General features: G+C 31.1%; 1 protein-coding gene across 1 annotated transcript; it reads right to left on the bottom strand.

Moving 5' to 3' along the window:
• Positions 1-1671: 1671 nt before the first annotated feature.
• On the bottom strand, positions 1672-6359 carry LOC106754674 (NADH--cytochrome b5 reductase 1). The gene is made up of 9 exons (XM_014636727.2): positions 6172-6359; positions 5442-5583; positions 5233-5323; positions 4770-4847; positions 3991-4071; positions 3111-3200; positions 2322-2387; positions 2059-2145; positions 1672-1950 (listed from the first exon to the last, which is right to left on the bottom strand). Exons 1-9 carry the CDS (start codon positions 6326-6328, stop codon positions 1858-1860), a joined length of 885 nt encoding a protein of 294 aa, XP_014492213.1. The 5' UTR covers positions 6329-6359; the 3' UTR covers positions 1672-1857.
• Between the last annotated feature and the right edge of the window lie 6739 nt (positions 6360-13098).

Here is a 13098-nt window from a genome sequence, read left to right on the forward strand (position 1 = left end):
TGTTCAACAATTTGGTATGTCTCGCAGTGAAGCGGATCATTCAGTGTTCTATCGCCACTCAAGTGCTGGATGTATCTACTTAATAGTGTATGTCAATGACATTATTCTCACAGGAAGCGACTACCTTGGTATCTCTCAGATGAAACAACACCTTTGTCACCATTTTCAATCCAAAGATCTTGGCAAACTCCGATATTTTTTGGGTATTGAAGTAGCACAATCCAATGATGGTATTGTCATATCTCAGAGGAAGTATGCGTTAGACATCTTGGAGGAAACAGGGTTAATGAACTGTAAGTCTGTTGAGACACCTATGGATCCTAACATCAAGCTCCTACCAAATTAGGGGGAGCCCTTCTCAGATCCTGAACGTTACAGAAGATTAGTTGGTAAATTAAACTATCTTACTGTTACGTGTCCTGACATTTCCTTCGCAGTTAGTGTGGTGAGTCAATTCCTTAACTCCCCATGTGAAGACCATTGGGATGCAGTGGTTCGCATACTGAAGTATATTAAAGGATCACCTGGAAAAGGTTTGCTATATGGTCCTAACAACGATACAAAAATCGTGTGCTATTTAGATGCTGATTGGGCTGGTTCCCCTTCTGATAGGAGGTCTACTTCTGGATATTGTGTCTCTATTGGTGGCAACCTGATATCTTGGAAAAGTAAGAAGCAAAGTGTTGTGGCTAGGTCNAGTGCAGAAGCAGAATATAGAGCTATGGCATCAGCTACTTGTGAACTTGTGTGGCTTAAACAATTACTCAGTGAATTGAAATTTGGAGATATCACTCACATGACACTTATATGTNCCCATGTGAAGACCATTGGGATGCAGTGGTTCGCATACTGAAGTATATTAAAGGATCACCTGGAAAAGGTTTGCTATATGGTCCTAACAACGATACAAAAATCGTGTGCTATTTAGATGCTGATTGGGCTGGTTCCCCTTCTGATAGGAGGTCTACTTCTGGATATTGTGTCTCTATTGGTGGCAACCTGATATCTTGGAAAAGTAAGAAGCAAAGTGTTGTGGCTAGGTCTAGTGCAGAAGCAGAATATAGAGCTATGGCATCAGCTACTTGTGAACTTGTGTGGCTTAAACAATTACTCAGTGAATTGAAATTTGGAGATATCACTCACATGACACTTATATGTAATAATCAAACTGCTCTTCATATTAGCTCTAACCCTGTCTTCCATAAGAGAACCAAGCACATTGAAGTTGATTGCCATTTTATTAGAGAAAAAAATCATATTTGGAGACATCAAGACTGAGTTTGTTAACTCAAGCAACCAGTTGGCAGACATATTCACTAAGTCCTTGCGAGGACCTAGAATTGATTATCTTTGTAACAAGCTTGGAACATATGATTTATATGCTCCAGCTTGAGGGGGAGTGTTAGATATTGTGTTTATTTCATTTACATGTTCATTTGTATTTGGGCTTAGCCCACACTCTTATTATTATAAATATATTACCCTATGTGTATGCAAAGACACATAAGGGAGATTTCCCCTCATCTCTTTTACTATCTCATAGTATTGTTTATTAAAGATAAGTAAATAAATTCCTTAATATTTTTGAAATCTTTAAAAATAGTATATATATATATATATATATATATATATATATATATATATATATATATATTTGATAGACACAATTAGGAGGAGCATTTTTATTATGCACATTTGGTTGTTTGGAAAGTAGAAAGAAACACTAAGCTGATGAGTGTCACTCACATCACTTTACATCAACTGTCTTCAAATGAATAATGTGATTAAATTTGCTAAGCACACACATATGAAAAGTAGGTAAGAAGAATAATAGAATGAAATGCATTAGATTGAAACTTAGAATTGGAATTGCATGTCTGATGTGTAGCCAAGTGCATCAAGGTGAGTAGCCATGGCTGTGTTCATTGCTGGTGGACCACACCTTAGTATCTGCAAGAATTTAACCATTTTCATTTTAAATATATGGTAATAATAATCTAGCCAAGTCTATTGTGGGCAATGTAAGTAAGATGCTATTTGTTAATAATACATAGTAACCTGAATATCTTTTGCTGGTTCAGGGCAATGTGATTTAATAATCTCCTTCGATACAAACCCAATGCCACCATTCCATTGTTGAGGAGGCTGCAAGTAATTAATAATGAAAATTTCAAACTGAGAAAATGATAGTAAAAACTTTAATTTCTTATTGCTGAACAGATTTGTTGAATAAAATTGATCTAACTTTTTTTTTTTAAGAAATGATTGAGATATTTAATAACATATTAGTATGAAAAGTTTGAAATTATACAAGAACAAACCTTATTAAGAACATGATATACTTCAAATCTTTGAGGAAATTTTTCGGCAAAATTGTCTAGTTCTTCCTGCACCACCAAACAGATCATTTTAAAAACACCAAATAGAAAGAAATATGTATGAAATAATTTTAATTTAAATAAAACACAGAAATAAATAAATGAGATATTTTTTAAAAGAATAAATATCCTAAAACTTAGAATTCATCTATTTATACATTTTTTATTCACAAATTAAAAAGTAAATAGATATAATTTTTTAATAATAATATCAAATTTTTTTTAATTGTTAAATGATATTTCAAAATGACATTTGAATTGAATTGGAAAATGTGAAATTGTAAACTACGTATTCAAGTGTTATTCTAAAAGTATGTAAAAAAAAAAAATTCATACAAACCAGGTTAAATATATTTATTAATTTTTAAAATTCATACAAACCAGGTTAAATTCATACACTACATTATAATTTGTAAACAAAACTTAATTAAAGTTATGTAAAAGAAGAAATGTATATGATGAAATATTTACCTTTAAATAAATTTATATTTGATTTAAACTTTCTCACTAACGAGAGCTATATATAAAGTTGATTTGTGAAAGATTTAGAAGGGAGAGTGTGAAAGATTTAGAATTTAACTCTCTTCACTAACAAAATATTAATAATTAATATTTGTTAATAAAAAACATAAAATAAAAATAATAACATAAATAATAATATTTGATAGGAACAAAAATTATAAATAACATAGTAAACTTAAATTGTAACAAGAACTTTAATAACAATATTACCTTCAATAGAATGTCATCCACTGTTACATTGGCATATATGAGGTGCACCTTTGTTTTGTCTTTAGGGTTTTCTAGAATGGCTCTTATGAGCTGCAAAAAAAAAAAAAATAAATAAATAAAAAAATAGGACAAACAAACATAACCTCATTTTCTATTTATTACTTCCAAACAATAATGAATAAAACATAAATTTAATTTATATTCATGTAAAAATTTACTAAATCATGAATATTTAATTTAATAAAACTTAATTATCCTAGGCAAAAACACTATTATTCCGGTAATTTTTTTTGAAAAAATATTAAAATATATTTTTTAAAAAAAAATTACAGATATGGATAATCGTATCTTATTGAAAATTTTAAATTTAAGAGATTAAAATTTTATTCTCTAAAATTTTAAAAAATAAGGTTAAAGTTTGAAAATACTTTTGTGTTAATAAGGTTAGATATTCGAATTCCATATCAATTAATGATTAAATTTATTAATATAAAAAATCAGATTTACATATAACTAAAAGTAATGACAAATATTTTTTTAGTAAATCAAAATTATTAGTAATAAGATTTGTCACTAAAATGTTCATCAATAAATTTTATTGATGATAGCAAAACCAACCAATAATTCTACATTATCAAGAAATATTCCTGTAAATAATAAAAATTTATCAATGAATTTATTATTAATAAATATTTTTATTAGTAATTGAAATTTTAAAATCTGTCAATAAAATATATCAAAAATTCTATTTTATCAATAATTTCTTTTATTAATTTTACCAATAACTTAACATTTTCTTATAATAAATTTATAATATATAAGTAATATTTTTTTTAATAATAGAATCTATTAAAAAAGTTTACATGTGATGTGAAAATACCTGAAACATAGGAGTTATGCCTGAGCCTCCAGCAAGCATTCCGAATGCCCTAACTTGGCCAGGTTTGTAACTGAAACGTCCCTACAGTTATAAACCATACAATTAATATATTCCATTATCTTTTTCAAATAGCTATTTCAAAATTTTCTAATTTATAAATTACATTTTTTAGCTAAGTTTTTTTCAAATATTTCTTTACAAATTTTATTTTTTTAGTATAAATTTCCAATTTTACATAGATAAAATATTTACTATCTCTCGTATTTATTCTCTTAAAACTTTAACAAATTATGATTATATAAAAATATTTTTTCATCTAAAGAATACAAGCCTTTTTTTTACATAATAAACTTTTGTATTTACATTTTTTTGTGTTATTTTACATCTGGGATTAGTTTATCGAGTAGTTTTACTAAATATTTTCTAGTTTATTAATTTTGAAATTATAAAGCACAAGCCCATCATCAACTAGCACTAATTTGGTCATTAACTAAAAATTAAATATTTGTTAGTAGGTCCTTCATGTCACATATAATATAAAATCTCATTCCATTTTTATTCTACCAATAAAATTTTGTAACTCTTTTATAGTAAAGAAAATTTAAAACATAACACTTTTTATAGCTTTGAAAATCTTTAGGTTCCTAAGAACACATTCTCTATTTACAAAATCCTATAAACAATAGAAATTTTAAGATATTTATTAAACATCTACCACTATGCTCTAATATTTTTTAATTAAATTTTATTTTGTCTAATTAAAGACAATTAATCAATACCTTTGGACCCCTCACAGCCAAATAGTCACCTTCCTTCATTTGTCTAAAATGGTGGGACATCTTTCCATTTGGGTACATCTGCTTGGTAAAACAAGAACATATTTATATTATATCATTATATGACAACAAAAATAACAATAAATATAAAATTAAACATGTATTTATCTTTAAAATGGCTTGGAAATTTTATTTTATTAATTTTTCATTGGTTTTTATAGTCTTCAAAAAATTACATTGTATTTCATGTTGAGGTAGCATTGGCTTTGTTAACTTGATATGCCATTTGATCTCATGTAAAATAAAATATGACATAAATTTATTTGAAATATAAAAAAAAAATATTTGTTTTCAAGAAATATGTGATAAATAGACCAATAATTTGGAGAAAAAATGTATTTAAACCATAAATATATATGGAAAAATAGAATTCATTTTTTGAAAAAAATTTGTACAAAAGTTTTACCTTGACAACCAACTCGAAGTAGCCAACATCTGAATCCAACGTGATTGGAGTATATGATCTCAGAACTTCTTCTCCTTGGCTATCTCTTCCTCTGCTTAATATAAAAAGTTTATACAATTTTTTTTTTTAAAATTATAGTATGTTTTATTGAAAATATGTTAAATTAAATATAATATTAGAGCAATATATAATGTAAATATTTTCCAAACCTAACAAGTATGTTTTTTCCAACAGGAAGACCTAATCTTGAAGAAGGAGTAGGAAGGGCAAATCTGAATCTTGCAGCGTTGTGGCTCAGCTGTGTCTTCTTTATCAGTTTAAATTCTTTGAAATTTTTGGGGTCCAAACATCCTAAAAAAAACAAAAATCATTGTCTCATGAAAAATACTTTACAAACAATTTGTTAGAAAATATATTTTACTTCATAAAGTTTAAAAATGAAGTAATTTATAATATAATTTAAGGACAAAACATAATTTTTTATGACAATTCAAAAGAATAAAACACATTCATAAAGCAAAAGAATAAGATTAAATTTAACTTATTTTTATAAAATCAGTGCATGAGAGTAAATATTTGTAGCGATTTAATGATAACTCCATAATAAATAATACTATAGTTCCATCAAACTTACTTATGATAAAACTATGATAATAACATATAAAAATATTATATTTAAATTTAATTTACTTTTATAAAATTAACTAATTATTTATAAAACCAATTTGTAAGTGTTGAGTCTATAAGTAAGAGAGGTTCATCGAAAAGACATAATACGAATGAGATTTGAGCTTAACCATAAACATCACTCTCTATAAATGGATCTTTCTTTATATAGTGTTCTACTTTTCTATTTCTATCCAATATGGGACTTAGACTGATACTGGAAAACGATGGATACGAAATGTTAATTAAAAAAGAAAAAGGAAAGAGTGGTACCTTTAGTGCGATAGCTAATATAAGCAGCAGTGAAGCCAAGAGCAAGAAGAGCAACGACGCCACCAAGAAGTTCAGGGTTGAGGTTCTGTGCAAAGGGCAAAGACTTCAACTCCAAATTGGGGAACCGAAGAGCCATTTTCAATGGTAGTTCCAACATTTTTCCAACAACCTTAATCAAAACAAATCAATTATATGATTTCTTCTGCATGCAAACTGCCTATATTTATAATTACAACATTTTTATTCTTTTCTTCTTCCTTTCACTGTTCTCGTCAAATCAAGCAAAGAATAATCGCAAGCGTGTCTCATGGTAGACACCATCTTCCATTTATACTTTAAAATTTACGATATAATAAAGTTGTCCATGTTTCCTACCAAGAACAACACATATTATATCTTTTTTTATTACACAGATGGGGTCTTCGCCCCTTAATTTGTTTATTAGTACTGAAATTACTTTTACTAAAATATTGGAAACAATAATACTCAAGCATCATCTTTTTTACTTTTTACTTTTTAATGTAATGCTATTTTCCTTTCTCTTTTTAAATATTTTAAACATGTAGTTTTTAATGTAGAGATTTTTTTTTCTTTTTTTATAAATATACTTTATTTTTATATAGTTTTTCTTTTGCAATTCGTTATTTTTAAAGGTATGTATATTGATGCATAGGTTTTATTATTTTTAGTACTTGAAATTTAATGTGAATTCAGTTTTAGCTCTTGAATTTTCAAAATTTATTTTATTCTCTCAAATACATATTTAGTCCCCTAAATTTACTGTTTAGAACATGGAAGTGTTTTTTTAAAAAATATAATTTTATTCCTTCAAATTCAGTGCTTAAAAATTACAAATATTTTTTTTTTTAAATTTGAATCAGTAAAAAATTGGGAAAATAAAAGGAAAATTTTGAAGACCTAGAGAAAAGATTTTTTTAATGAAAGATTATCCCCTTTTAGGTATCACTATAAAATTTTGATATTTGAATTAAGTTGGCACTCAAATATTCAGTATTATATGTTCGTAAAAAGGATAATATTATTAAAAAGAGAGAGAAAAAAACTGTAACATCCATGGGGAAAAAAATTAAAAGCCATGGCAAATCCAGAAAACAAGAATTATGTTAGCCTTCAGCTTTGTGCAGATCTTGTGTAACTTGAAAGAGAAATATTATCCAAAACTGAAATTTTCTCCAACATTAGTGATCAAGTATATATATCATAAAACAAAAACAAGGCATATAAAAGACAATTAAAAATAAATTTATCAAAGAATGCACCTGAAACGAATTTTGTAAGAAACTTGAAAATAAAGTATTAGAATAGATAGATGTGTATTAAAATAATGAGACGAACATTTTAATTTTAAAAAAAAATTATAATATAAATAAAATTTTCTAAAGCTTTGTTAATTATCTAAATCACCTCCATCTCTCTAGAACACTATTCTCCTAGAATTCTCTGACTTCTAACTACTCTTTCTTACTATTGGGTTATTTGTTCGACGATCAAGGAGTGTCTAGACGATCCTGGCGTCGAGGGTTACAATTCTTACCGATCAATTTTCTGTTTTGAGTCAATAAGTTTGTTTCCCTCTTTCTTCTCTATTTCTTGAACCATGATCATGCAACAAATTCTGTTTGCATATATCTAGTAGTTTTTCTCTTGAATTCCTAGTTCAATTTAGGTTCTAAGAGTCGTTTCCTATCACCGATTGGTGATTTATAGGGTTTTCTAGAGTTTCCTTGCGGTGCAAGCATCTGTCGGGATTTCTGTGAGCTGTGCAAAGTTTGGTTGATGTAAGGGAAGCTGGATTATTGTTTTAAATTAGTGATTTGGCAAGTATGTATGTTAATACTTGACTCCTTGTATTTATTTAAGTAAATTTAGGTTTTTAGTAAGTTATAATGTGTGCTTTGTTGAGTGTGATAACTAAATATTGATGGTTCTTGATAGTGAATTAAATTTGTTGAGATTGTTGTTAGGGGGAGCACTGGTTTAGCTGAACCCATAATCTCAGAGTTTCTGGTTTTTGATGATGACAACATATAATTAATAACACATGTGTATAATGTGTTACATGTTCATTGCTTTCATGTTATATGATTACATGAGAACATGTTTATGATGTTGCTGTGTTGTTTGCATTTCACTGTGATATATGTGATTTCATACTTGAATGCATAACACATATTTTTGGAAAAGAAAAACCACATGCACTTTTGTTGAACTTAAATTGTGTGACAAAAAAACAATTTTAAGTCGACTTCATTATGGGGTGAGTCGATTAAAAATTGTGTCTTTGCACACACATTTTCAAAGTGTGTTGTGAGATTTTTCAAAGAGAAAGTTTTTCAAAACTATGCTTTATACTGTTACATAGTCGACTACATGCACATTGCATTCGACTAAGTCTGTTATGTTTTGAAATTTTGTTAATGCTTGATATAATTGTCTAACGATCATATTTTTAAATATGTTGACCAAACATTAAATGAGATTCTACTGCATTAATTGCTAAATCAATTAACTGCATTGATTGCTGCTAATTATTATAACTATATTATTATATTTGACTGCATTAGTAGCAAAGTCGACTAAAATGTGTCAGAGTTGCGAATTGCTATAAATTGACGTGAATTTGAATTTTGTAAGTAGCTTTGTGATTCTAACGATTTGTGTAATATCTTTCAGATTAGTGCTGACTTACAGAACGTGGAAAAGCTTCAAGAATCAAAGAAGAAGACCGTGGTGATCATCTCTTGTGATTTCTTGAAGAGCAAGATTGTTGTGTTGTGAAAGTTTGATCCATTTACACATTTGGGTGTTTACTACGTGATCAGGTTCAACAATCTACGGAAGATTGGTTGTGTTCCCTGTTGTGATTACATGAAGAAGGACGTGCGGCGTTCTTGACTTTGAGGGGTTTCTCAAAGGGTGTAGACAGTAGAAGAGGGGATTCTTGTTGTTGGTCTTTTTGTTGTATGCCTATATTTTGATTAGAGGGTTAGAGAGGTGTTTTATATTTTTGACGTGGAGGTCTCTATAAAAGCCTTGTTGTTAAAACCTTGATCATTATAGTGCATTTGCTTCCTGTGATTGGAAGGACATTAGATGTAGGCAGGTTGGCCAAACTAGTATAAAAAGCAGTGTTTGATTTCTCTGATCCCTACACTTTTATTTTAAGTCGACTCTGTTCTGCATTAAGTCAACTTTATTTTCGCTGCATTCACAAGTCTTTTTCCTTGCGTTTCAAGAAAGTTTTAAAAGCATATCTTTTTACGAATTTTTTTTTAAAATGACTCTATTTATAAGTTTCACCAATTCAACCCCCTCTTGTTGTGAGAAACTAAGTCATACTATTTTAACAATTGGCACCAGAGCTGGTTTTCATAAGATATTTTAAAAACAAGTTGATTACTTTTTTCGTTAAGTTGACTAATCCAGAAAAATGGCTCTTAGTTCTCAGACCTTTGGGGAAGGTGCTTCAACAAATAGACCACCTCTATTTGCTGGAGAAAATTATGCAATTTGGAAAATTAGGATGCAAATCTTTCTTGAATCCTTGGACAAAGGTGTTTGGGATGCAACCATTAATGGTCCATATGAGCCCACTCATGTTTTGAATGGAAAAGTAGTTTTAAAAAAGTTTTCTGAGTGGACTCAAGATGAGAACCGCAAAGCACAATATGATGTTAAAGCTAGGAATGTAATTGCATCAACACTAACTATGGATGAATTTTTCAGGGTATCACAATGCAAGACAACAAAAGAAATGTGGGAAGTCCTGGAGATTACTCATGAGGGAACAGATGAAGTGAAGAGAGGCATAAAGAATTCACTCATTCAGGAATATGAATTATTCAGAATGAAGGTAGGGGAGACTATCTATAAGGTCTAAAAAAGATTCACACATATAGTCAACCAACTTATGGCCCTTGGGAAAGTATTTGACAAGAAAGAATTCAACATTAAAATCTTGAAAAGCCTCAACAAGAGCTAACAGCCGAAAGTCACTGCTATATCAGAATCAAGAGATCTGACCAGCATGAACATGACAACCTTGTTTGGTAAACTTAGAGAACATGAGTTAGAGCTTGGAAGGTTGAAGGAAGACAAAGAAACTGAAGAGAAGAAACCAATTGCCTTAAAAGCCACAAGCAAGAAAGCTTCAAAGACTGTGGAATCTGAAGCTAAATCAGAGACAAAACTAGACAACAAAGAATTAACGAGCGGGGTGGTAAGGAAATTTAGTCGATTTATGAAAAAAAAAATTCCTTTACTGACTATGCAGTTACTGGAAAAGGAAAGAAAAGTGCAAGAACAACTGTTGTTCAATGCTATGAATGTGGAAAAGAAGGACACATCAAACCAGATTTTTCGGACATAAAAATCAAGCAAAAAGGGAGTAGAAGATTTCCTCAAGACAAAAGCAAAACGCAAAAGAGTGCATATATTGCTTGGGAAAACAGTGATTCAGATTCTTCTAGTGATGAAGATTGTGGTCTTGAAGAAGAGTCCAACATTTGCTTCATGGCTGGCTCAACACGAGATGATTATGACAGTGATGAAGAGTTTGAAAACGAGCCTATAGAAGCCAAGTATGGCATGTTGCTCAATGCTTTTCAAGAAATTCATGCAAAGGCAATGCGACTTCAATATAAGGTAAATCAACTTACCTTTGAAAAAAGAGACTATGAGCATAGAATTAATAATCTGGCAGAGGATAATGAAAAACTGAAAAAGGAATTAGTATGCCTTGAAGTCTACAAAAATGGTTAAAACTGAAACCAAAATAGTGGAAAAAGATTGTGAAAAATGCCATGTTCATATTAAACAAATTGATTACTTAACTTGCATGTTAGCTAAGTTTACTCAGGGTAAAGATAATTTAGATGTTGTATTAAAAGCCTTTTGGTAGAGTTGTTTATAGGCAAGACATTGGATATAAAGCTCAATGTAATAGGTTTAATCCAAAGAAATTTGTTGATCTTAGTAAACCTGTTACAAATGCATGATTTGACTACAATAACATTGGGCATAATGTGAGAAACTGCTATTACAGAATGGTTGGTGTTCCCAAAGCAATGTACAGATGCATTTCAAAGGAACAACTCTCTACAACTAACAAAGTAGGACCCAACTTCAAATGGGTACCAGCATAAAAAAATCTTAACTATTTTTCTAGGTAGCAGATGGTGCTAATGCAGTGCTTAACTCAAGGATAAGCAAACTTAATGAAATCAGAGTTCTTGAGTTTTTGCAAGTGGTAACTATGTGATGAGTGCATATTTATGTCTACATTTATGCTTTAAAATTAAAATTTTTGATAGAATATTTGTACTTAAATGATTGATTTGTAGAGGATTTGTAATTATTGGATTTAGTGTGTTTGGAAATAAAAAGGGCTTAAAAAGTGATTTTAATTGCATAAATTATTCTTGGATGTTCTAATATTTATTTGTGCAGCTGAAGTNAGAGTTTTATTNGTCCAAATTGCAATTTAAAGCCCAAAATNNNATTTTATTTGATAAATAATGTCNAGATGGGCCAAATAGGCAATTTTTACCCTTGCACCCCCAGATTTCCCTACATACACCCCTCTNTTCTAAACCAGGCCAATACTGAANCCCAAGAGTAACCCTTTTCTCCTACACCTCCTAATTTTCCTACCCATACCCCTCCTATCACTAACTAAGTCAGATTGCCTAAGATNGTGCCACNTGGCAGTCCACAAATAATAGATCCAACCATCCAGATGATGCCACATCACTAATCCCTGCACTCACCAAATAAACCAATCAGAACATGCCACCTAGCCCCTCTTGCCACGTCATCACCATCTCCAACAGAAACCCTAATTCCCAAATCCAAATCCTTGCCAAACCCTAGCCGCCGTAACAGTGCCACCTTCTTCCATGGGTAACCACCATCGTCGACCACCACGTTTCTCGCGCAACACAACGGCCACCACCCACCTTATCGCCGGCAGCCACCTTCGTCCTCCTCGTGCACACACGCAGAAACCCAGATCCAGAAATCGCCTCAAACATGCACCTCCATCGNTCTCGCATCTTCACTGCATCGCGCCACCACCAGTAACCNTCCTNCATGGCCGCCACCTTCTTCCGCGACCAACCACAAGCAGCCAGCANCGTCCTTTNCGGTAGGCACAACCGTGACCAGTGCAGATCGCGAACACCAAAGTCGCAAGACCTCTACAATCCACCATCTTCTTCCTCGCGAGCAAGCNGCCGTGAAGACACTGCCACCCATGGAAAGCCACCATCACNGGACCTGCAATCAGAAAAACANCAAGAACCCCAAAACCGGCCATCACAAGCGTCTCAACCAGCNACCACGAGCAAACCCACAGCCACCGTAGCCAACCAACCTCCATTCGAACCNATTTATTTTTCNTTCACAAAACCTGCGAATCAAACAAACAACAAGAAACCAGAGAATCCAGATTCGTCTTTGCCTCGCAATCTCCAGATCTTTCCATGGTCGAGGGTTGCACAACCAGATTTCTTCATCTCGGCAGCGGTCAGGACCAAGTAGGGATAAACTTTTCCCTTTTCCTCCAATCTAGGAAACCCTAATTTTGGGTAAGGAAGGGGCAGACACGTGGATGCCTTTCATTGGCCACGTCTATAGGAGTCAAAACTGGTCAAACAGGCCTTATCTGGTCAAGGTTGGTCAACGGAGGGGTTTTCCTGCAATTTAGGAGAACTCTAAAGGGGTTAAAGTGCAGATAGAGGGACTATCAGGGTATTTGTGCAATTATGGAAAGTCAGAAAAGCTAAAAGATGAAATCAGTTGTTGAACTAATTTAATTTGGGAATATTAACAGAAAATATCTTCCAAATAATATTATAATTATCTAAATCTTTTAGTTATTTGGAAGATATAAGATAAAAGATTCTA

Source organism: Vigna radiata, unplaced genomic scaffold (genome assembly GCF_000741045.1).
Source record: "Vigna radiata var. radiata cultivar VC1973A unplaced genomic scaffold, Vradiata_ver6 scaffold_209, whole genome shotgun sequence".
NCBI classification, from domain to species: Eukaryota; Viridiplantae; Streptophyta; class Magnoliopsida; order Fabales; family Fabaceae; genus Vigna; species Vigna radiata.